This window comes from Porites lutea, chromosome 9 (genome assembly GCF_958299795.1).
Source record: "Porites lutea chromosome 9, jaPorLute2.1, whole genome shotgun sequence".
Lineage (NCBI taxonomy): Eukaryota > Metazoa > Cnidaria > Anthozoa > Scleractinia > Poritidae > Porites > Porites lutea.
The window spans coordinates 16,786,392-16,813,208 of NC_133209.1; the positions used below are offsets into that span (position 1 = coordinate 16,786,392).

Consider the following 26,817-nt stretch of genomic DNA (forward strand, 5'->3'; position numbering starts at 1 on the left):
CTTGTATCAGGTTGCTCAAAGAAGGTCAATGCCAGCGACTTAAGTACCAAAAACCGTACGTAGTCTTTATAGATAAGCTTTCAAAGTAGTATTGAACTGAACTTCAATTTAACTGATCTGTTGACCGTGAAATCTTAAAGTATTTTTTTCCTATCACAAACCCTTGACAAAACCTTTTATAGCGCATGACTAAAGTTATTTTAGACTCCTGCTTGTCCAGAACAGCCAGATTCAACAAAGCGATCGACGGAGCATTGAAGACTTTATGTAAGAAAGTAATCGGAAATTATAAAAACTTACGTTTGATTTGTAAGTTTTCGACTTGTGATCACGCGTTAGTTTTATCTGAATTATTGTTTAACTTCAGATCGCTTTGAAATTATTATTATTATTCGGTATTAATGAAAAAGAAGAAGGAAAAAAAAAAAAAAAAAAAGAAGATATTTGAAGGCAATTATTCTGAAAATGTTAGAAGGAAACGGCCCGGGCTTCTTAAAGCAGTTAAAAAATTTCCAGAGTTTGTGCGATGCAGTTAATTTGTTTGGCTATTGCACAATTGCACGCCTATGTATACGTATGTAAGTAAATTATTCACGGCACTTGGCGCTGTCTTGACGTCAATGCTGGGGATTGAAATTAATTAAGGCATAAATACAAAACTGTGCAAACAGTGTGATTAGGTTTCACCGTCAATATTATAATTGTAATCGTATTTTAACATTTCAGAAAAGAGATTGAACTTATGGTTGATAAAAATCTCCCATTTGCTTACTTCTTCTTTTTTTTACGAACTGACCTGCTTTGATTTCAGCTGTTTTGTTAAATGACATATTACTTCTATTTCGAAGGCTTCGAAATTACTATTTCCTGCTCCGAAAACCACCGAAACGAGATGCCTGACATGCACTTTTAAAAAGAGATAAATAAGCTTTGTATAAACCAAGTTTTTGTGTAAGGGAAGAAAGAGAAAACCTCTGATGTATCCGTCAGATCCACGCTTTCCCTTCCGCGTGACTTTGCGCACGGTATTTCCTGTGACATCAACAATAGCGTCATCACTTGGTGCAGCTAGTAACGCAAGGAAACGTGACTCGAACGTGACGAACTGGGAACATTTTCCCAGCACTACTCGTATTATTTACCTACTTTAATACTAATCTGTTTAAGGGGAGCTTCATCGGCTTAGTTACGTTCTGGTAGCGCCTCTAAGCGTTCATAATTGAAGAAGCGGAACAGGACGAACTTTTTCTACTTCTTCTACTTCGTAAATCTCAGAATAGTGGCATCCGATTAACTGCATGAGTAAGTTCACGGGCTTATTGTCACGATACACATACACGACATTATTTACAGTCAAAAAAATGGCCGCTGAACGAAAATACTGTCAATTGTTCTGAAGTGTTCAAAATGTCAAAACGAGAGGTTTTGCTTGAAATTTGGACGATTTTTCGCGGAGATATTGCGAAGCGAATAACAGGAAATTTAACCGTGGAGTCCATACTGAAATTTACGGTGTTTTCAAGGTTATAAACCGAGAGAAATTTTAATCGGTATGTGTAAAATGTAACGGGACCTGAAAGTAAGCATCTTCAACTCCCAGAACCGATCACTGGTCGTTGTATGTGAGGAACTTGGACGAGAACTGGAACACTTTAACTGGACTCTGTTTAGTGTTTTATCGCCGACAGCCATACAAATCCTATACAGTCAATTTGCAAATCTGTTTACTTTAAAACCGAAACGGATAAAACTTGCAAGGTAAGTTAATAAATGCAGATTCATTTAGTTAAACAAAAATACTAATAGAATTGATAGGGTGTCGACGAATACGAATGCCTTTAAGAAAGTTTTTTTTTGTTTCGAGATAAATCGATTATTGGCTTTTTCAAGTTCCCATTTCGCGGTGGCTTTAGTTTACATCGACATAAAACGGTATCTATATGGCAAGAAACTTTACTCGAGCTGTGAACTTTAAACGGGTTTATCGAAACTCGCTAATGCTGACAATAATCGTGCTTGCTGAATGGGCGAACACACAGAATTGAGGAGAAGCATATTAACAAATGATAACAAGATCATGCACAAAGTTAATGATAAAAGCTTAGCAAGATAGAGATACGAACAAAAGCAAAACCTCTGGACTACATTGATAACAACTGTAAGCTCTACACAGTCGCCAAACCTTGTCAGTAATAGCTGCTATTTCCATCAAGGTGGTCTTTGTGAAGCTCGCGGCTGTCGCGGTGAAGCATTGAACTTGTATGCGAAATTCTCAAAGCTCCTTTTTTTTCAGCGTCTTCTTTATCCTTATCCAAAATTTTGACTTCCAAAGTGGCGATACAAAAAATACTTGTGCAAGGAAAAATCGTATGAAACAAGGGGGGTGATCCATTCAACCAGAATTTCTGGTAATTTCAGTCCAGAACTCAATGGATCGGTTTGGTCCAACTGGAAAAGTTTTGAAACAACTGGTCCATGATCCACCTTTTGAGGTGAACCACTTTTCGCAGTCAGACCGGTCAGAATTTTAGTTGAATGGATCACGTCCAAGTGCTGAGAACATCATTTCTTGGTGCCAGACCTCTTGTCTTCCCTCCCCTGGGTGATCGTTTTTCTGCTCAGATGCCCGAAAGTGGAAATTATAACTGGGCTTGCCTGTGGGCAGCCCAGTAATTAACACGAGCTTTAAAGAAATTGAACACCTTTCGTTGAGGTGTTTCGGTCAGATGGTACCGATTCTACAGTTGTATAAGTTTGCAACACCGGTTGGCATGATCCTTGATCACTGTATTAGGCTCATTCACTGACAGTCCGCTATCCGTATGTATTATTATTATTATCATTATCATTATTATCATTATTATTATATATATATTTTTTTTCTCAAGGAAGGATGTTTAGACGCAGAAGAAGCTCTGCTCGAGAAGATGACTGTAATACAGCAACAAAGCAAGCACGCTTGTCGAAAGCCCCGATGTACTCGCAGCAAAGAGAAGTATTTACCAGAGGAGATCACGTGGTCGACAGGCAAAAACAATGGGCATCCGTTGGTGCTTGGTTTTTGGGACCCAAAGCAGAAAACGGAGAAGTGTTTCGGGACTTGTTGACAAAGGCCATCGATTCTCATATCGGATTCCGTCACAGGTACATTACAATAATACTTTATTACAAGTAATATTTGATGGGAAACACAAAAGTGCGCGGTGATGCTTTTTCCGAGTGGATTGAACTTGTGCAGAAGTTACATACTACTTTACTCAAGTTACTCAATTTTCTTTTTTGTGGAGACCGTTTTTTGTTTCTGGCCCTAAAAATTGCGGGCATACAATACTCATATAAGATAGTTTGTTAGCCTGCCTAGCAGGTGTCAGTAGGGTGAAGGGATAAATTCTGAGGAATAGGCATTTTTTGGTAGTTTTTGTGCCTCTTTTGTAAGCTGAAATAAACTCTTCCACAGTTTTTTTTTCAACTTCTGTCATGGGCCACGCAGTACGGCTACCGTAAACTTCTGCCCTGGTCTCATAAATCTTTGTAAGGGGTTTTGGCGGGCCGGAATGGAAAAAAGCTCTTCGAAACAAGCTGTGAGAGTGCTAACCAAAATCCAGATATGTTTTGGTTTTGCTGGTTTAAAATTAGGCTTTAAAACATCATAATAAAATCAAATCATTTCAATGCATTTAAGTTGGGGCGGGCTTGTAGTGGGAGATCTGTAATCAGATATATTGTTTTGTTTACAGGAAGATTAGCCTATACATGATATATAATAACAATAATAGTACTGATTATTATAATTATGATTATGATAATTTAGTATTATTATTATTGATTATTATCATTCATTCAAACTATTTCTCCGTTCGTGATTGTTTCAAATTCCCAGGCTAATGATTTTTTATTACTAGCTACCATTGACCAAATTTGAAAGGCGTTTGAGAGATCTGATAAAATGACATCAATACTGCAAGGCGTTAAAACGTTTTTTCACACTTTTTGAGAAGAAGAAATAAGCCGAAGCCCTGCCTAAAAACATTGCAAGAACAGCAAAAATGTCACTTTACGAATGACATATAGAATATCTCCTAGTTTAAACATCCATCCCCTTAGTTTATAACCTGAATTTGGCGAGAAACTGGAAATTGAAGACGGAAACATAATACCAATCAACGTAAGAAATTTTTAGCATGTTTTTAAACTATGAAGTGTTTTGAATGAATAACAAAACAATTATTGTATCTGGCGTGTGTATGATCTGAAGAATTATGCAGATCGAGGAGAGTGTTATCAACGCCATGGCGTTTTCGACCTTGGTGGATAAAACCTCTTTGCTGTGCATGATTCGATTTTCAGATCTAGCGAAAGGTGAATCTAACAATTTCTATTTTTTTTTAAAATAACTATTTCAATCCTATTCATCCTCATCCAATAATTGTCCATTATATTTAACAGTTATTTTCCCTGTGATCCCCCTTATGTCACTGATGAGCTGCGGGAAGCAGGATCCTTCAGCTATGCCATGAAGAACCTACAATCTGAAATGGAAAAATTGCAACTGGAATTAAAAAACTCTGTTCCATTCTTTAGTTCAAGATACAAGGTACATGTATAGAATTAAGGTATATTATTACTTTGATTCATCGATCCATTTAATCATTCATTCCCTTCTTTTTCTTCATCAAATCTTAGTAATTTTAATAATAATAATAATAATAATAATGATGATAAATGATAATGATAATCCTTTTTTATTTTATCTAAATTCCATAACCTGTAAAGAGACAAAAAACAAATCAATCGAATCAATCAATCAGATCAAATTAGTGATAATAATAATAATAATAATAATAATAATAATGATGATAACAATGAAAATACTACTACTGCTACTGCTACTGCTACTGCTACTGCTACTGCTACTGCTACTGCTACTACTACTACTACTACTACTACTACTAATATTACTACTACTACTACTACTACTACTACTACTACTACTACTACTACTACTACTACTACTACTACTACTACTACTACTACTACTACTACTACTACTACTACTACTAGTACTACTACTACTACTACTAGTACTACTACTACTACTACTACTACTACTACTACTACTACTACTAGTACTACTACTACTACTACTACTACTACTACTACTACTACTACTACTACTACTACTACTACTACTACTACTACTACTACTACTACTACTACTACTACTACTACTACTACTACTACTACTACTACTACTACTACTACTACTACTACTACTACTACTACTACTACTACTACTACTACTACTACTACTACTACTACTACTACTACTACTACTACTACTACTACTACTACTACTACTACTACTACTACTACTACTACTACTACTACTACTACTACTACTACTACTACTACTACTACTACTACTACTACTACTACTACTACTACTACTACTACTACTACTACTACTACTACTACTACTACTACTACTACTACTACTACTACTACTACTACTACTACTACTACTACTACTACTACTACTACTACTACTACTACTACTACTACTACTACTACTACTACTACTACTACTACTACTACTACTACTACTACTACTACTACTACTACTACTACTACTACTACTACTACTACTACTACTACTACTACTACTACTAATAATAATAATAATAATAATAATAATAATAACTTGTGCGATACAGGTTATGTTGGCTACACCAGCGAACTGAAGAGCACAAGGGAACTACAATCGGAAACCACCTGAGACACCCGAGGCATCAGCACAATGTGTCCCCAAATGACTTTGAGCGAAATTTTAACATGAAATGTCGTGATGACTTTTTATCGTTAATTGTGATCACAAAATGATAATAGTAATAATGATAATAATAACAATAACAATAACAATAACAATAACAATAACAATAACAATAATAATAATAATAGTTATAATAATAATAATAATAATAATAATAATATAACCTGTGAAGAAGCCTTTTTAGATCAAAGGAACCGAATACCCCGCTCCCCACCCCAAAGGAAGAACTAAACTGATATCACTACTACATAACAAAAAAGGAGAAAAAAAATACTTCTTTTTGACTCAGGGTCACGTTCTTTGGGAGACAGCGATGCCAGCAAACCTTGGCTATATGTCTGCAATGTTATACAACCAAAACAACTGTGCGTCGGAGGTCTCCACTGTCACCAGTAAATACGAAATGGAAGTGGGCAAAGACCTGTGTGTCATGCTGGGGTATGACAGGAACAGATGTATGGGACATCTCACCGCTGGAGGGTCTGTAGCCAACATTGAAGCAATTTGGGCGGGAAGAAATGTGAAGTACTTTCCACTGGGACTGCAAGAGGCTTTGTTAAAAGACGAAAGACTTTCTGGTGCCAAAGGATATAAGGTAAATTTCTTTGCTTCATTTCTGCTCTAATTTATCAGGTGTATTGCAACACGTTGTACTGGATGTTAGGGATAATATGAAAGGCTGGCTTTGTTGGATTCAAAATTGCACTTATAAATATAAAATTAAAACATAATTCCATTAGGCGAATTGTACTTTGCAGGCCGCTTTTCGGCTACTGTTGTGTTATAAAACTTGGAATTTTCCCTATAACAGCACTCTCTAGCGGATAACGTGGAGGCCACATGACATCTGACGATAACACTGCTTCCCGCCAAAGTGTCTGTGCGGTTGCCTCACTTCCCGAGTATGTTGACCGCTAGCGTGAATTTATTCCCATAAAAGTTTACCTTTTTTGAGCTATATTGCATATAACATTTTTTTTCTCTTAGAATTTTGTTCCCCTCGATCAAATCTTAATATGTTTTCCCAGACCGAGATTCTGAGCCATTCTTGGGAAACAAAATTTACTTGTTTTATTTCTAAATTGTATCCGATTAGGTTTTATTCCCTCAGAGAGGAAAGGAAGAACAATTAATTAGCGCTTCCCAGTGGGAACTCCTTAACCTTGATGTCGACACTATCTTAAAAATGCCTTCTGATGTTCAAGCTTTGACCGGCCTTGCACATCATGAATTTATGGAAATAATGTCCAAGTACCTTTACGAGTCCATTGGAACACAGGAGTTTGTAAGGCGACATATGCTAACACAAAATCCATGCATTGTTGTTCCAAGCACATTACATATTTCTTTAACGAAAGCAGCTACCATCCTTGGACTTGGTCGAGAGAGCCTTGTTTCTGTAGCAGTTGACGAAAACTCGCGGATGGATCCTACTGGTAATGTTTTATTGTGTTATCTTCGAGTAGCCACAAACAACTCTCTTTTTATTCACACAGTTTTATCTACCTATATTGTATTGATGTACTTCAATCGTTGCAGCACCCTCGTACCAAGCGTCTTCATTCCCCTTGACCAGCGGTCTGGAAAAGCGCCAGTTTTGTCAAGCTAGCATGCGCAGAACGGGAGGAAGACTCGAGGTACGAGATTTTCCTTGCAGTGGAAGACAGTAGCCTTTGTTTTGGCTTAAAAAATAATAATAATAATAATAGTACAACACTTAATGTAACTGTTATCTTTGTGGTGTAAAAGTGATTACTCTTCAACGACTTTATATCAATAAATTGGCAGGTGCTAAAGTACAATAAATCAGAACTGACCAGTGCTGTGTCTTCCACTTGCAATGCTTTGATTTGTGTTTGGTTTTACTCTAATGTCACTCACTATCGGCTTAATCAGGCACAAAGAACAACAACTGCAACTGCATGCGTACAAAATGTATGTCGGCATGTTTTGCTTTCATGAGTGTGAACAGAATTAAGCTTAATTTCAGTCTGATACTATTTTTGCTGTTTATATATTAGACTAGAAAAGGTGTTTTAAACTGAAGGTTAATTTTGTTTGTCAACGTTTAGAATTGCACCGGATTCTGAGAGAAAAATTGGATAAGGAAATTCCAGTCATTAACGTGGTAGCTGTTACAGGAACAACAGAACAAAGCGCTGTGGATCCAGTGACTGCAATTGTCGATTTGCGTGAAAAGTTCAGAAGTAAGGTAATTATTAGGTTAATAAAAACCAATTCACCATCACTATCATCATCATCATCACCATCATCATCATCATCATCATCATCATCATCATCACCATCACTATCATCATCATCACCATCATCATCATCATCATCATCATCATCATCACCATCACTATCATCATCATCATCATCATCATCATCATCATTATCATCATCATCATCATCATCATCCTCATCATCTAATCATCATCATCATCATCATCATCATCATCATCATCATCATCGCTGTTATCTTTATTGTAAACACTATCAGTGAATAATTGTCGGCGAAGTCACACTTTTATCGCTTTTTCGTTTTTCTATACATAGACCCAATATACCTCGTTTCCCTTACTTAAACTAGCAATGCGATTTGTACAGGTAATCACATGATTTCGAGTGCAATTTGGAATAAATAAGCACGAGTAAATTTTTTCAAAGGCTAACAAAATTTTGTGGTCTTTGAAAAAATTTACGAGTGCTTATTTATTCCAAATTGCACGAGAAAAATCATGTGATTACTTATTAATAATATTCATGAAAAAATTGCGAGATAGCTTTAAAATCTCTTTAATAGGGAGTCAACCCGCGTAAAATACGTGCAAAAATAAATTATTCAAATGCTGCAATTATCATCACACGTGCAGTCAAAACAACATTTTGCTCGTTGTTTTCAAAGTTTGCAAGCTGCAGAAACGGGCTGAACAGTTCATGGAATTGTTCAATGTGTTTGAAATAAAGATTCTGGGTTATTACCTCGAGTTTACCGCTCATCCAGAGAATTTCTTCTTCCTCCTCTGATACTTGCCGAGCTTTGTTTGGGCGCTTACCACGGCCAGCCAAGCGAAGGTGTTTCGCTTTTTCCTCCAACACCTCTTTGGACGAACTAAATTCTCGATCACGTACAATGGACAGGGTGCAGCCTTTGTTCTTTAAGTGTGCTTTCTGGTTCATAATCTTCACCTTTTTTGTATTGTTTACTTCGGCGTCGAAATGCTCGAGCAAAGTGTTAAGCCCAGCCGGCTCATAATTTTCTAGTTCATCAGTAATTTCCTTACCTACGCACCAATTCTTCCAAAAAGAGAGCCAAAAACCAATGCTTTTTGCAGTGTTTTGGTTTTTAGAGCAGTTTTTCAGCTCCTCTACAGTTGTTTCGGTCGCAAAAGCAAATGTGCTGCAATCGCCAACCATTGCGGTTTTTGCTCGAGACTGGTCCGGAGCGGATTCAAATTTTGCGCCATTTAGATGGCGCATTTGATTGGTTGTCAGTGAGTTCCTTTGTTTATTAGCCAATCAGAATGTCACGTTTGTTACTCTTTTCTGCACTCAATTACCTTTCTTCTGCACTGTGTTACCTAAAAACTGCATTCCTCTTAGCCAATCACAATCGAGAAATTTTTTCATGTATATTATTAATGATCTACTAAACCCTCCACTTGTATGTTTTTGACAACTAGGGTCTTAACTTCAGCATTCACGCGGATGCGGCCTGGGGAGGATATTTCTGTAGTATGCTGCGAGCGCAGCCGGAGAGCAGTCCTATGCCAACAGCCAAAGAAACAGGATTTGTTCCGGAAATGTACCTGAGTTCCTACGTCCACGAACAGTTATCAGCTCTCCACCATTGTGATACAATCACTGTAGATCCCCACAAATCTGGCTTCTGTCCTTATCCAGGCGGTGCAATTTGTTACAGAGACAGAAGGATGAACTCATTTCTGTCAATCACCACTAAAGTGCTCTACTACCATGGAAAAATGATTCTCGGTGACGTCGGTATCGAGGGATCCAAACCTGGGGCAGCTGCTGCAGGGATCATGATGGCAAACAGGGTAATCATTCATGACTGTTTTTCCGATATTGGTTCAAAGCAAAAAAGAAATCCTCAGTACAAACATCACGATTGCTTTATCTCAGTACATCACGCTGTTTAGTGGAATATTCCAAGCAAATCTCTTTTTTTTCCCTGAGCTTGGGCCCTTTTTAATGTTGCAGATCTAATTGCTGTCGTAACAAAAGAGAAGAGATCCTACCCTGGAAATGAGTCTCTCCAGAAAACAGCTGGGAAGAGTTGTCCCAGAATTTTTTTTTTTTCGAAGATTAGATCAGTTCTAGCCTGCGTCGCAGACGTCATTTAACCTCGGTTAGTAACGTCTACGAAGCAGCGCCCGGTGATCATTGTTCTGGTACCCCAAAGGACTCAACGAATTACTGGAAGTGCGCTTCGAGTTTCCTTCTTTTATCAGTCTATTGGCAAAATCAACAATGGCTTTATATACAGGGTAATCATGGTGCGTACTTAATTCCTGGTACACAGGTGGGGGCCCAGAACAAGGATTTCGCTGCTCTTTTGCTGTCGAAGGGCGTAATTAGAGTTTGGTTTCGTCTGTGGCACAGGCTAGATCAGCTAGTCAGATCAGTTCTGGTAAGCAAGTCGTCCAGGTTTGATCAGTGGAGAGATGGGGTGGAAGATTGGGAACCCTTTTCTATTAATAATGCAAATGGGGCAATTTGGAAGCGGGATCAGGGTAATTGACACGCACGGGAAAGGCTAAGACATTCTTTCAACTCTCCTAGGCCTCAGGGAACGTATATTCATACAGAGCAAAAACATCAAACAAACTGAAAATCCATCGTAAGTCCATTTCTACAAGAGTACTTGCTGTTTGGCGCCCTCAAGTCCTTATAGTTGCAGATATAGATTGAAAAAGAAACTAGAAAACAAAAGAAAACAAAACCAAAGGCTTAGTTTTCCTTATAATTTCGTGTTCTTGACTTCGCAGGTGATCGGTCTTCATAGGAACGGTTACGGTCGTATCCTGGCTGAGTGCATGTTTACCTCAAAGATCCTATACTGTCAGTGGGCAACACTGGCTAAAGAAGACGACATTTTTGTTATCAAAACAACGAAGCCTTTACCCAATTTAAATAACTGGTCAGACGAAGAGCATATCAAATTTATAAGGGAACGAATCCTTGGCAAAAGCAACGAAGAACTTGCACGGGTAAATATTTCAGCTTGTTAGACTGAAATGTTAATGTTCATTGAGTCCGCCGCAATGCACCCAAGTACTAGCGATTGTTTTGCATTTTACTGGGATTCGAGTTTTCTGCCGAGAAAATCTACGAAAAAAATCTCTAAAACTATTGATGGAGTCCTACTACTAATTCCGTATCAAAATGCCTCATAAATTGCTTATTCTTTATTCTTACATGTAAAAAAAAATTCGTGACTACGGAAAAAAGGGTCATAAATATTAAAACTGTTTCAAATTTAACTGTCTTTAATTGTACTTCAAGTTGCTAGACTAAGAGTTAGGTGACTTTTAGCCGCCAATCGAATTTAAGAATTTTATGACCGAACGATGTGTGGCTAAGAATAATATGATTGGTTGATAATTAAAAAAATATGATCGATATTTTTGTTTTATCAAAGCTGATGTCTCGAGCGTTGCAGCCCTTTTTTGTAAGGACGGGCAAGCACTATAAAAGTCTCTTTTTAAATTTCTTCTTCGGTGGCAATAATTCATAAAGCTATATTTTTGTGATTCAATTCACTAACAACACAGCAACGTATACGTGGTAAGCATTTAGCTTCTCCTGTCTTTTAGGATGATGAGGCTATGCTTTACCTAAAAGAAGTGGGTCCTGACACCTTGATACCGTGTTTCTCTGTAAACCTGAAAGGAAACCAAAGTGTGGAAGTGTGCAATGCAATCAACACAGCGATATTCGAAAGCCTCAGTCATACGTCAGGGGAACATACTGCGTTTCGTATTCCAATGCTTGTTACCTCGTCAAGTCTGGTATCCCACGTCCACAGTGTTGCAGCTACAAATTTCAAGAGAAGATTAGGGGTAAGATTTCTTTGAATAAACGACCAGTTAAAATGTGTTAAACGTCTAGCAAAACCGTAGGTTATCGACTGGAAGTATTCATGTATAAGAATACAGTTGTTGCGATGCAACTAAAATTTATTAGATTTAACTATATCGCTGACTTGAAGTTTCAGTTACTTAGCAACCAATTTTTCCCTTTTAAGTAACTTTTTAACTGATTTATATATATATTACTGTCAATTAAGCAATCTCATTGTCTTTTTCTTTTTCAAAAAGGTGCCTGGCCAAACTCTACGGAATCATCCTAGAACGGGAATAATTTGCCTTTCCCTTTTCTCATTTTCGTTTCTGTATAAAGCAACAGGAGATAGGTTCCTGAAAACAAGGAATTGTACATTGTCTCGTTTTCCTTATTTCCTCTGTTTTTTCCTTCTTTTTTCTTTTTTTTGTATCCTTTATAATATAACCCACTAATATTAACCCTTCTGTAATCATGCTAATCTATGTGAGTTAAATAAAAGAAGGTCACGTGATATGTCATGAGATTATCGATTGTAAACAATGAATGAATTAGTGTTTAATGTAGTAATGAAAAGTGAACAGTTGATGCTAGTCTAAGCATTTCCAAATTCCACTTCGACCAGGAACAGCGTAGACAAAGAACCACTTTGTGGATGTGTTACCTCCAAATCATTATTATTATTATTATTATTATTATTATTATTATTGTTATTATTATTATTATTATTATTATTATTATTATTATTATTATTATTATTATTATTATTCGAAACTATTATACATTCACCACTATGTGCTACTACTATGCGCTTAATATCTGGTATTATTTAAATGGCTGGATGTCCTTTTAATTGCTAACCCGCTTGCAATCATCTATTTAATTTCCTTTTTGCTACTCTTTGATTTAGCTCAACTCAAACAGCGACGCGCCAGTCAAATACATCAAAACAACGTGTATGGATCCCTGGGCCACATCAATAGAGTTCATGAACCACATGGCTTCAATTATGAGGAACAGTATTTTGTGCGCCATTGGAAGGGTAAGAGTCCAACTGCATGAACCATGACGATTACTTATAACGGTTAAGGCTCTTCCTAAAGGGGAAATGTCAGCACGATATTGCTTTTTAAGATCCAAAAATGCTCCTGTAGAAACGTGAAGAAGATATGAAACAAATTTCATAAGGGAGATGCCGACTAACCATAATAACTTTGTGGGTGGTTTCTGCAAGCATCGCATTAAAACTTGAAAAAGCAAGACCAACTTTTTTAAGTTTCAATCCAACTCCATTCTTGCCATCCGTGGCAGCAAACGATAGGAAATAGTTTCAAGGGCTAAAGAAAATAAGTATAATAGGGAAAAAGAAAAATGAAAAATAATAGGGAATAGCGTGTCAAGATCCCTTTAAGCCATTCTACCATTCATCACAATAATTCGGAAAGGTTTCGTCATTTTCAGAGGCTACCGTTTTTAACATCGCCTTTAATTCCTGATCAGTTGAATATCGCTTTATTCACGAGAATAATAAGCATGTAGAAGTGATTATACATAAGCAAAGCAGCCTAACATGTCTAATATGTACATATAAATTATATATAATATGCCTGGTGATTTAAAACAGTTTGGCAGTTTATAAAACTGCGGTATTAATAGTCATCATAAACTGGAGAATAAAAAAATATTTTGAGATGCACGGGTCTTCTAATAACTTTAAGCAATACTGACAAGTCAAGGAGGCAGCTTGACTGCTGCAACTATGTGTCAACCTGTTTTGATTTCTATTTTAGGTTACTGATCCTACTGCCCTTCACAACTTTGTCAGCACAGGAGTTGTAAATGAACAGAACGAAGTGATCGCCTGTTATGTTGGAGATTTTAATAGAGTTCCGAAGCAGTACGAAGCAATTGTCAAGTTAAAATTCGTTTGCAACAAAGACGCCGAGAAGTACATCGCCACCCAAAAAAAGCTGTCAAAGTGGAATGATGTTGTTCAACCGATTGTCTTCCGAAGTAGACAGCAAAGACTTCATGATGTCTTCTTTAAGGATACAGGGTACTCTGGTGAATTGGAAGAGTTTGACTGTTTTATTGGCTTGCCTTCTGACAACAGCAACCACCCATTTATGTGCCCAAACATGAAGATCATCGATGTTCCTCGTTACGAGCATTTTGACAACCACGAATTCCCTGAGCACAGTTCCTACTTTATGTACGGTGACAGGAAAAACGTCTTTTTGTTTCACATCCCTACCAAGAGCCCCGACTTTTTTCAGGTAACGGTGCCCGACCAAGGAACTCACACCAACTCATTATCATTCAGTCATTTTCATTATTATTATCATTATCCTCTTCATCATCATCACATGATCATGATTATCATCATTATCACCATCATCATCATCATCATCATCATCATCATCATCATCATCATCATCATCATCATCATTATATCGTTAAGTCTCTCATTTATCAACCTTATTATTATCATCATCATCATTATAAGATTTTGTGAATAGCAGACCGGACATGCAGACAAGAAAAATTCCTTGTTTTCCCCTTTTTTTTCGTTTGCTACAGGTAGTGCAGCTTGATGGTTTTTCAGACAGTGTAGGAATTGAAGGCGAGGATGAACTTTTACTCAAGCATGGGATTGAAGTCGAAATTCCCAGCATTCCTGGTGAGCCTGTGATTCTTAACGGAGAAATTCAGGAACCCTTGGACAAAAAGGAATTCGACATATCATTCGTCGGAATTAACGGTAAAGAAGTCAAGACCAAGGCGAAATTAGGAAAAAAGATTTGGTTTGCACCATCTACAAGAACATTTTCCAATCTTATCTCAGTCACTGATAGAAAAAGTATGCTTCGTTCAGAGAATTTAGCCAGTCATCTAGTTCAGCTAAATTTAAGTTGAAACACGTACACGCATTGGCGGCGGATTACCAATTTGTTTCAAGTTTAGATTTAAAATCCAAATGTCAAAAAATGTCAGACTCAGTGGTTTCAATACGCATAGTTTTTTTTAGACTTGCACTGAATTGTTAACGACAGTGACTTCAGAAAGGGTGTCTCAGAAAATGGTCCCTTATGGTATTTAAGTAATTACAGCGCACTGCAGTTTTTCAGACTGTAAAAGAAAAACAAAAACAGAAACAAACAAGCAAATAGTTAACGTAAAAGTGCTTTTTTGCTTCGTGTTTGTTTTTTTTCGCTGTTTTTTTGTACTGTTAGTCAAGTTTTGGAATTTATGCTGTTGAAAGTACAATTTGTTTTGTTATTTTATAAATGGGCACCGGGCCCTTTTAAGAACACACACAACACATTTATTGTTATGGCAATTATCAAATATATTTAAGCCTAGTGCAGGTGGCATGAGGGCTAAGGATATGTGACAACAGTGTGACAGCTATTTAAATTATTATTTTTTTTATAACATTTCGCCCAAGCTATTTAATTTGGAGCTGGAATACCTTTGAATAAATGTGAATTCGCTATTTATCATTCTTTTATTTAAAACAAAGTATGAGAGAACTGGCATTTGCTAAAGCAAAGTTGTCTATCTCTTTTAAGAAAACCATCTAAAGCACAAAATTTAATTTTTTTATAGATTTAATTTTAAGTTTGTACTTAAAATTGTTTTTAAATAGTTTTATGGGTCTTGTAGGAAACTTGAATAAAGAGACATCGCCAAGTCAACTTTTAGTGTCCGATTAAAACGTGTCACATGATAACCTTAGAGAAAGTTGTTTCTTTTTTAGTTTCTAAAAGACGGCCTTCGGCCAAGGCTGGTGGTGGCAAATAGGCCAGAGATAGCAGTGAGTGGATAGTTGGCAGCCCTGTTTCCAAAGTGGGGAGAAGGGGGAAGGGGGGGGGGGGGGGGAGGTGGGTGTGGATTGCGTTTGAGACTTTGATAAGAGTTTCAAGTCAATAAGAAATGCAAAGTCAAGGAGTTTTGAATTGTTTTCTTTGAATTCATAAGTTACACCTAAGGGGTCGGATAGCTGAAGTTTAATTCGGTTTGATTACCCACGATGTAACTCGCGTATTCTTGTGTTTTAATGTCCTTCAAGACTTACACCTTTTATTTGACAAACCTACTGCTGCGGAGTGACCGTAAGTAGCGAGCAATCCAAAGAAGTCTATAAAAAAAAACTCGACTTGACCTTTCAGCCAAAATGCCTCTCTCTTTTAGCATGAATGCACTGAGCTCTTAGTCTTGGAAATTTAAGCATAATCGGGCGGCTTCGAAGCCCTAAACAATTATAGAGCTTTTTCACCACGTGGCCAGCAACTATGCAAATTTATTGTTACAAACGTGGAAAGGTTTTTCATATCAAAAGGTTGATCTCCCACGGGACTAGTTTGGGACACCAACGTGGCCGCCGTTTCATTTGTTTGGGGAAACCAATATGGCAGACGTGATTTCTTGTGATATCCGGAATAATCAAGGCCAGGCTTTGATTTTTCCGGAAATCACGAAAAAAGCTCAACCATTCATTATGGTTACGAAACAATTGAAACTTACGGAAAATAAGATGTGGCTCCAACTCTAATAATAAAATTGTTTTAAACCTTGATTAGAAAACTTGCTATTTGTACGTAGACTTTTAACCTTTTCTTTCATCTTTCCTGTTCACTAAAGATTAGTCTGAGTAAGCTAATACTTCGGTTTAATTTGCAGTTAGAGAAGTAAAGCAAAAACAACAACAAAACAGACGTTCTGGTAAGCTTTTCGAGCCACTTTTGGGTCTCTCTACAAGAAGGCACACCTGCAATGGCAGCCATTGCGTGTTACGAGTTGCTAAAGTCACGTGATGCACATTTCTTCTGATGGTAACACACAAACATTTTCTCTCCCAGAAAAATTAGAATAGTTGTAGCCACTGTTTTATTTTTCTTTCTTTCTTTCTTTCTTTCTTTCTTTCTTTCTTTCTTTCTTTCTTTCTTTCTTTCTTTCTTTCTTTCTTTCTTTCTTTCTTTCTTTCTTTCTTTCTTTCCTTCTTTCTTTCTTTCTTTCTTTCTTTCTTCCTTCCTTCCATAACAGTCTAAATAATTCTATTTTTGGAAACGTGAGCATGCTTTCTGCTAAAGTACAAGCGTAGGAAATTTATACCCTGAAATGAGTTTACCTGATCAATGTTTTTCATTCTTTAGACTCATTTCAAAAGGTTTTATTGAAGGTTTTGTTTTATGTAAACTGCTCAATATCAGAAATATACTTTAAACAGCTCAATAAGAATATGTAAATTGTGCAAACTGTCCAATATCATGTGGTTACTACGCAATATAAAGACAAACGATTTGTTTGAGCGGCGTTTGATCTAAAAGATAAACGTATCATGACTACGCATATCCATTAAACCCAAGTGCACGTCAACGATAATTAACTTTGTGCGACAGTGAGTACGCAACTTTTCTAAAATTCTAAATTTCGCAAAATCTTTGAATAACTTAAAAAAAGCCGTGGCGAGTTGCAAAACGTACGAGGACACGCTTACAACGTTCTTTAAATTAATGTCTATATACTAGTTTATAGTTTTGAGCAAATGGCTTTGACGTCACATTAAAAAAACAACAACAACAACAATAACAAAAAAAAACAAAAACAAAAAGATCTTATGTCTTAAATAAATGTCATTGTACTGTCGTTTTGGCAGAAGTTAACATAATAACAGAAGTTAACATTAATGGAGCAAAAGAAAGCGTTTACAAAACAAAAAAGTTAAGCTGTTTCATTGTGTTAGAACACCAATGTGGCCGCCTTTACGTCGTTCACGTCAAAAATCTCTTTAAGTAAAATTAGATGCTCGTGAACTAGCACGTGACCTGCTCAAGCGTTTACATACTTTTGACGTGAAAACACAAAATTCTTCCAAATTTGGTCATCAGTAACTGGTTATGGTGAATTATGCGTGTGCTTTTAGCCAATCAGAATTGGGGAAAAATTTTGAATGAATAATAATTCACATTATGGCTGAATGATGATGTAGTTCTTCCTAAAATGTTTGTTGCTTTCGCGTTAAAACCTAAAATTTATGACCAAAGGTTCGTCATAGCTAAATGCACCTGTATTAATGACAGAGCCACCTTAATTGCGATAAAGTTACAGAAAACGGACACCTAGACATGGTCCTTGTCTTTCTTTACTCCTTTTAGTGGACGAGAGAGTTGACTGTATCCAAACATGCATCATTTTCACATGAAAGCTTAACTAAGGATTTGAATTGGATCATATCGGAGACCCAGTAAAACGGAACGTCATGCCAGGGGAAGGGGCGAGGGTACTGGTCCATTATTTGAGTAAAGGTGAGCCGCTAGAGAACTATCATAAAAAATGTGAATAATAATGTACAAAATTTGGAAAAAACATTAAATATCTTTACATATTTGGAGAGTCTAAAAATCTTAATGCTTCGTATCGAGGCGGGCGGACACCTTGCACCTGTATGCCTTTGGATCCTTGATAGTTTTCCGGGTGTTTATAAGGGAGTACCCCCTCCCCCGAAACGTCATAGCAGCCTCAGGAGCAGCCAAAAATCCGTCTTCCGTTTAAAATTATGTATTTAAGTGGTCGCCAAAATAGGAACACAATAATCAGAGTAGCTTTGCACAAACACTTTTAATTTTTCACTGAAGCTGCTATTTAAAAAAATGATAAAAAATTTAGGAAGAACTACAGATATAATTCAGCAACAATATGAGATAATCCGATTTTACTGGTGTTGAATATATTTTTTAAGAAATTAGCCCTTAATTGGACCCTACTTTTCAAAGAAAATCGACATTATAAAATTCTCGGAAATTCCCGAAAATTTTCAAGGGCTCGTCTACAAGAATTTCACACCTTCTCGGACATTCGGGAATTCCCAGGAATTCTCGAGGATAATGTGTGTTTTGATTTGACAAGGTAATTCAAAATGCAATTCTTGAGAATTCTCAGGAATTCTCGGTAATTATAGTCTCACAGACGTTAAAAATAAAAGAACGTTTAAATGCGCCGGCAAAATCTCGCAGCGTGACTACTTACTCACAGCGTGGCTCGAGCTCATTAGGTCACCACATCGAGCTCTCTAAATTAATACCGTCAAGCGCATTTTAAATGTTTAAAAGTTGCTGCTATCACGCAATTTTAAACCTTGTAAACGAATATCACCCTCGAAAAATTTGAATTGGCATAATTTATCGTCAGATCAGAACCCCAGAACCGGATACTATGCCGATCTTGCAATTCAGTATCGAAGATGTAAAATAATCCTGAATAATGACTAATATAAAACAATAAATAATGTTTGCAAGCTAAGATCTCACCTGTTTTTTCTTGTATGCAAATCAGGCGGTCACGTGGTAAGGCCTGCCTACTGTGTAGTAACTACCATAATGACCATTATTATTTATTCAAAATATTTCCCCAATTCTGATTGGCGAAAATTAAAGCACACGCATAACTCACCATAACCAATTACTGATGACCAAATTTGGAAGAATTTTGTGTTTAACGAGGAAATGACGTCAAAAGTGCAGCACGCTACAGGTTAAGCCACCGTTACCGAGAAGACCTGGGGACGAGATTGAGCCGTTTTGGTTTAAAAAAAAATTGCGGACATTTCAATCTTTTCAAGAGTAAGAACTACAGCTGGAACTAGGCGACATAATTGCTTAAAACATGGCAAAAACAGCAAGAAGACAACTCGGAGGGTAACATCTGCTATTTGGAGAATATTTACGGAGCTGGACAAACCTAAACGTACACTATCGAAGATGAACTTAACATCGATGCAGGTAAGCATGTTTTAGCTATGTTTTTAAACTAGGAATTATTTTGAATGAATAATCAAGCAATTAATGAATTCGGGGCTCCGGCCTCGGTGGATAACACTCTCCTCGATCTGCTGAACTCTTCATATCCCAGTTAGCCTTATTCTTAATTGCTAAAAAATGACCAGTAATGTTCTTGATTTTGTACTCGATCGAATAATGAACTATGTTAAAACGCCTCCGAAACTACGATTGTTCGTTCGCTGCACTGTTCAAAGGCAAACCATTTCCCACCTTGTAAGGCGAATTGTAATATCGTGAGTGGAAATAAGTAGCGAATACTCCGATTCCAGAAAAAAAAAACCCGGAAGTTGCATGGAAGTGAGGCTTAATAGCCCTTACGGCAAATTTGAAATAACTAACATAGCGGATGATCAAGTCGATCTTACTGCAGAGGACATTCCTGGTGCTCGCTTTAATGAAGAAGAGAAAGGAAAACTGGCCGTTGCTCAACAAAAGGTTTAACTAAAATGCCGCGGTATAAATCAAAATGGTAATTTTAAAAAAGAAACTGTTGGAAAGGTATGTGCACATCATCGGGCTTCGCGCGATCGATCAGCTGTTTCAACTAAAAGAAAGACGCATGTTTTCTCAGGGTCAAGAACCTGCGTGCAAACAATGAAAAATCTAAAAATATATGACCCTGACCCAGAGAGGAGCTTCACTAAAGCGAAGTTAAGTTAGCGAGACAGAATGAAGAACGGAGGGAAAATGGAGAAACCGCGAGTGATGCAGCAAACAACGTCAAGAACTTTCAAACCATCGATGCAGCATTTGGTGATCATTTTATCGTCCTTCCCACGTTCGTTCCAACTGATGCATTAGAACACCTAAAGAATTGTGAAAAGAACGCCAGGAAATCTGGGGATGCCGTTGCCGAGTTTAATAGTTTTTAAAGGGCTCAGAATGCTGTCATTTGTTCATGACCTCCAAGTGTGTGCGAGTCCAGATTCCGAGGATGGTGTTATTTACCTTAGAGCGCTTTGATGGGCCTCCTAAAGGAAATCTGTGAAATACAAAGTCAAAATGGTATTCCAGAGAAACGGCAAACGCAAAATTTTAGCTACCGACTGTGACAAGCGGGTATGCCCGGAAAAATGGTTGTTGCTGCCACATGGTGTTGGTAATCTGGAAACTGGATGAAATATTCAGAAACAAGAAAGTTCAACCTATTGATACCCGTAGCTGTACCTCCAAACCTAGAAAAGGGGGAATACCGGGAAAGAGGACCATACAACATAAGCCAAATTAATGACAGAGCCCCGCCATTCCTCAGACATCCTGGGAAGAAAGCGTCGAGGTGTCCTTTCTATGCTGTTCGATCCAAGACCATTAAAAACGCGTATGTTAGACCTAGAATATTTAAGTTGAAAGATTAAAACAAAATATACAAAAAAGTTAATCCTGCTGTTCCATTTCCGAAAATGATCCTTGACGCGGATATTAACAAGTTACTTCACACAATAGTTGAAGAAGCTGAGTATGGTTCTGCACTTAACGTCAGTCAGTTAAGATTTTTCATTCCTTGTAGGTTCTTGACCCTGAGAAAGAAAATTTTGTACGCAAACATGTGTCTTAGCCGCTATTTAAGCTTGTAGTTGAAAGTAAACAACATAACAGCTGATCGATCGCGCGAAGCCGGATCCAACAGTCTGAACAGTGTCTTTTTTAAATTGCCATTTTGATTTATACGGCTGCATTTTAGCCAAAACTTTAGGTGAGCAAAGGTAAATTTTCCTTTCTCTTCTTCACTAAAGCGAGCACCAGGAATGTCCTCTGGAGTAAGATCGACTTGATCGTCCGCCATGTATGTTATTTAAATTTGCCGCGATTCCATGCAACTTCCGTTTTTTTCTGGAATCGGCGTATCTAAGGTAAAAATATTCCGGGGGTAATCCCCTATAAAAGTGGGGGAGGGGGTGCTCGTCGAGAACACCCCTAAAAGGTACCAGTATCTTGTTTTATGGGCGTCTCCCAAATTCATTTGCACCCGTAATAGGTACCAATTCAACAACAAAAAATTATATAACTGGCAATGACAATTTTAATAGCAATAAAGATAACTTTTGAACACTTTCTTCTCAAGGAATTTTTCAAAGTATTGTCATAAATCTTTATCAGAGACAACTCTGATAAAGTTTTAGCACCTTTTAAAATACTGATACAAACAATTAAAAGATCAGCAAGATAACTATCTCGAATGCTGCACGCTGGAATGGAACTACGTAAAGTTGTTTGAGATTGCATGTTTGCGTACTACAGCATAAGCCTAGTCGAGCTGTAGAGACAGTGATTCGGAAATAAAGTTTTAAAGTGAATGTACTTAACGCCTACAACATATTACGAGGAAATTATATGCAAATACATGACTATTTGAGAGCAGAGTGAAAGAAAAGCTCCGATGAGAGTATTATATTTACATGTACATTTTTGTCTCTGGAAATGTGTAGAGAGCGGTGCTCGTACCTAAACAAAATCTGTCAATGGAGCATTTGCAGGGATAAATTTACCATTAACAAATAACTTATCTGATTGCGCTTTGCTGAAATATACTGTACAGCCTTTGCCTCCGGCTTCCTTGAACTTTTTCATCTGACTTTTCCTTATTTCGTAAAGTTCTTTTGGTATATCGTCAAACACCGAAAATTGTTTGTCCTCTTGCCTCTTTAACTCCTTGCGGGCTTGATCCATCACCATTTCCTTGTCCGAATATCGTAAGAAACGTGCGATAATTGGGCGAGGTTTGTCATTGCTGTTGTTAGGCTTTCCCAATCGATGGACTCTTTGGAACTCGATTCTACTACGAGGATTTTCAATACGAAGCTTGTTTTCCAGGAATTTGAACACTAAATCTCTTGTATCCTCGGTTGGGGAGTCAACTTCAGAAGCCGGCACTACTTTGTCAATCCCAAAGAATTGAACATTTTCTCTTCTTGAATAGGTTTCTAAATACAATAATGCATGCAATTCCACCTGCGCCCAGCTCCCCCCCCCGGGCAACTGCGGGGCATTTGCCCGCCTTGTCAGCCCCGGGGGTAGGGCATTTGCAAATTTTGCACTGCCCGGGGGCCGGGCATTTGCCAATCCCCGGGCCATTTGCGAGCTTTTGACACGCACACGGTTTTCTATCAGAATATAACTACACAGAAGGTTTAACTGGAAAAAAAGCACATTGACTCATCTGTCAAGGACAGGAATAAATTGTAGAGGGCTGTAAAGGCATGTTCTCGATTTTACATGTATGTATGCATTTCTTCATTTATTATCAAGCCAGAATTACGTAGCGAAATTGGAGCTATCGATGTGAATCAACGTTTTTTGGTTATTGAATCAAATTTCTGTTGATATTATTTGAAGAACATCCTTTCATATTTATAAAACTATTCATAACATATAACTTTACAGCGCTGTATTAATTTTGATGTCAATAATTTCATATCAATACTAAAACCGTAAGCTGGTGCATGTCGTCGCGGCGTGAAGTCTTTATTAGAATCCTAGCGCTATTACAAAGGAAGACGTCAATTGAAACAAAAAATCGCACATCAAAATGCTTAAAATGGCACTATTTGACTGTGCGAGCAATGAAAAATGTTGCAGTGTTGACGGAGGACGGGGCATTTGCCCTCTTTTTTCGTCCCCACCCCGGGGGGTTTGACAGCTCAAGAGTCCCCACCCCCGGGAATTTGCCATCCAAGGCAAAAAAAATGCTAATGCCCGGGGGTCAGCCCGAGGCGGGGCTGGGCGCAGGTGGAATTGACGGATGCATAACTGCTTGCGAACATCATTTATTTCAAACTTTGACTCCTTTGACTCTTTCTTTAGGTCTGAAATGTCGTCTTCGTTGAACTGGATACTTTCTTTCAATTCGGACGCTTTCTTTTCCACTCTGTTTGTTTTTTGCTTCAGGTCTTGTACATCTTCATCTAAACGAGATACTTTCTCCTCAATACTAGCAAGACTAGCAGAGACCTCGCTAAGATGCGCTTCTATCTTATCGATTTTTTCTAATTTATTCAGCACACGCTGCAGTTTCAGACCGACGTCCTCCGCCATCTCCAGAGCTTCAAACACTTCGTCCGTTTCACTATTTTTGCTTCTTTTCTCTTCAGGTGACTGATTAGAAGCCTTCCTTTGCCTTTCCTTTTGGAAGACATTAGAGGTGTATAAAGATGAAAAATTGCAATCACTGCCTCCTGCTCAACATTACGCGACCTATTTGTTCGCCATGCCGGTCCCAGTCCTTTCTGATTATATTTGTTCAGAGTGCAAAGAAAGTCAGCTTTACAGCATGATATTCCGGCAAGCTGTACCTAGAATGCACTAGCCTGAAAGCCATTTTGACTAGCCCCAATTTTTTTTTAATGAATTGGATTGATTACAGTTCTTCTGTAATCTGAATTCCCTAAAAACCTTTACTTGCCAGCCAGGCAAGTTAAAAATGCAGTTCACCAAACCAATCATAAAATCCAACCCAGGGCTATTGCCTGGACACTACTCTGTCTACTCTCTTTGCACGCTGTTTAATATAATTTAGCTAGAACTTGAACCTTCGAATGCCTTATTATTAACAACACTTTTACTCGGAAATACCAGACAACCTTCCCTGATTAAATAAATTAAATACCTGTACAAGTGACTGGATAAAGTTGTGTACCATGTGTTGTCATTTTTGCATAAACAATTAACAATACAGGAATGTCTTGCTTACAACTAATTATTATGTGTGTTAAATTGCCTAAAAAAATTCAATGTATAAATTAGAGGGCTGGAGAAGAAATTAATGGGTCTTAAGTCACTGTGGGAGTTTCTTTGTGGGGGGTTGGGGGGTAGAGTGGGTCTGTGGCTAATATTATTGAACATGGGTTATTACACACTTTTTAAGAAATCATGTATTCTGGAAATAAAACAAAACTAAAAAAGTAATAACTACGAGACACTTTAAACCTCTCTAACATTTTAATGATTTAAAGTGACTTAAGGCGACTTAAGACGACCTAAGGATCTTTAGGCGACTTAAGGCAATTTTAGGCGACTTAAGGCCCCAGAGTAGGCCTATTTCAAAAACATGCACTCTCAGTTTTCCAGGGCCAATACCTCCCAAGTTTGAACTTAAACTACGTCGCCATAAACAAAGTTTTGAAAAAATTGGCATCACAGTTGTACTAGATAAAAATGAAAAATTGTTGTGATCAGGGTTGCAATGACATCGGAGTTGTCATAGCAACGAAATGACGCTATTACCTATTTTACTTTCAGCAGTATATATCGGCACTGGGAACTGTTCTTCCAAAATCATTCACGGAAGCTTTTTCCTCCAATAGCCGCCTCGATGTTCCTGAGGTTTAAGCGAACTCTGTAAGACAATATCGAAATATTTTGGGATAAAGATTTTGTGGTTAGAAATACAGTAAAAAATGGACAATCTCCATGTTCGGCTGTTATCTGTAGAAAACGAAGCGCTTTTGACATGCAATTTCACCATACTAGTTTCAATCTTTTTAAAAACGTGTGTGAAAGATCGTTGAGATAGCTCCAGCCGACTGCTAGAAAGAAAGATTTGATTAGTATGTATCCAGGCGCTCTTGTTAGCGGTTTTTGAATATTTTAGTCTACTTTAACAAACTAGGAAATAGTTTTTAAGCCGCTCGATAGATTTTTTTTAAAATTTAAGATTCTTAAGATTAACCTTTCTTTTATATGGCCTTTTAGTTTCAATATTATTGATATATTGTAAGGCAGTAAAATAAGGGCTACAATTCGCGAATATTTTCGCTGAAACTTTGTGTTTACAAGTGTGAGCCTCTCATCATTCAGGGTATTGTCTCCAAGTTTCATATTTTCGTGCACAACAATAGCTAGCATTTTTGCATATGTCAAATGCATTGTTAGTTACTGCTGTTCACGTGAAAATGAAACTTGAAGACAATGCCTTGAATAATGAGACGCTTTCTCTTGTAATGATGAAACGTCCGATAAAAAAGTAGCGAATTGTAGCCGTTATTTTACTGCTTTACAATGTCTCAAAAATCTTGAAACTAAAAGGTCATATAAAAGGAAGGTTAATCTCAAGAATCTGAATTTTTTTCAAAAATCTATCGAGCGGTTTAAAAATTATTCGCTAATTTGATAAAGAAGACAAAAATGTTTACAAAACTGCTAACAAGAGCGCTTCGATACACACTAATCAAACCCTTTTTTCTAGCAATCAGTTGGAGCTATCTAAATGATCTTTCACACACGTTTTTAAAACGATTGAAACTACTATGAGGTGAAATTTCATGTCAAAAGCTCTTCATTTTTTACAGATAACGGCCAAAAAACAATATTGTCCATTTTTTACTGTGTTTCTAGCCATAAAAACTTCATCCCAAAATATCTCGATAACGCTCTTACAGATTTCGCTTAAACTTCACAAACGTCGAGGCCGCTATTGGAGGAAAAAGCTGCTGTGAACGATTTTGGGAGAACAGTTCCCAGTGCCGAGGAATACTGCTGCAAGTAAAATAGGTAATAGCGTCATTTCGTTGCTATGACAACTCTGATGCCGTTGTAACTCTGATCATGACAAATTTTCATCTTTATCTAATACAAGTGTGGTGGCAATTTTTGCAAAACTTTGTTTATGGCGACGTAGTTTATGCTCAAACTTGGGAGGTGTTGACCGCTCTGAAAAACCATATCGAGCCACCTTAAACTTAATATTATCATACAGCAAAGATACAAGAAACATTTCAAGTGTACGGGATGGCGCCAAGCTTTGTACCTGAGTTATTCACGATCAAAATTACACAACAACGCCTTAGAAACTGCGATTTTGAACTACCCGCTTTGATACAGTGGCCTGTGGGAGGCATTCGCTGCGCTACCAACTGACCTTTCATTTGGTCAAAGATCAGTAGTGAGCTCAGAAACGGGACAAGCCTCAAAGCATTTAAGAAACATATATGCGTTGCGGACCTTTCGAGCCATGTAGATAATAATAGTAACTGCTGTGACCAATAGAAAACGTTTTCCGTGTTTGCATAGCCTGATATAAACACGAGAGGGGATGGGAGAATTCTACTTCATCTCGGGTTTGCA

The 26,817-nt window shown here is 37.5% G+C and overlaps 1 protein-coding gene across 1 annotated transcript; it reads left to right on the forward strand.

Annotated features, from left to right (window-relative positions):
• The first annotated feature begins 1,617 nt into the window (after positions 1–1,617).
• Positions 1,618–15,091, forward strand: LOC140947852 (L-tyrosine decarboxylase-like). Its single transcript, XM_073397052.1, has 12 exons — positions 1,618–1,758; positions 2,889–3,144; positions 4,447–4,594; positions 6,120–6,425; positions 6,927–7,266; positions 7,903–8,042; positions 9,517–9,891; positions 10,843–11,064; positions 11,671–11,916; positions 12,828–12,959; positions 13,708–14,193; positions 14,498–15,091. The coding sequence occupies exons 2-12, from the start codon at positions 2,894–2,896 to the stop codon at positions 14,831–14,833; spliced, it is 2,982 nt and encodes a 993-aa protein (XP_073253153.1). The 5' UTR covers positions 1,618–1,758; positions 2,889–2,893; the 3' UTR covers positions 14,834–15,091.
• Positions 15,092–26,817: the final 11,726 nt, after the last annotated feature.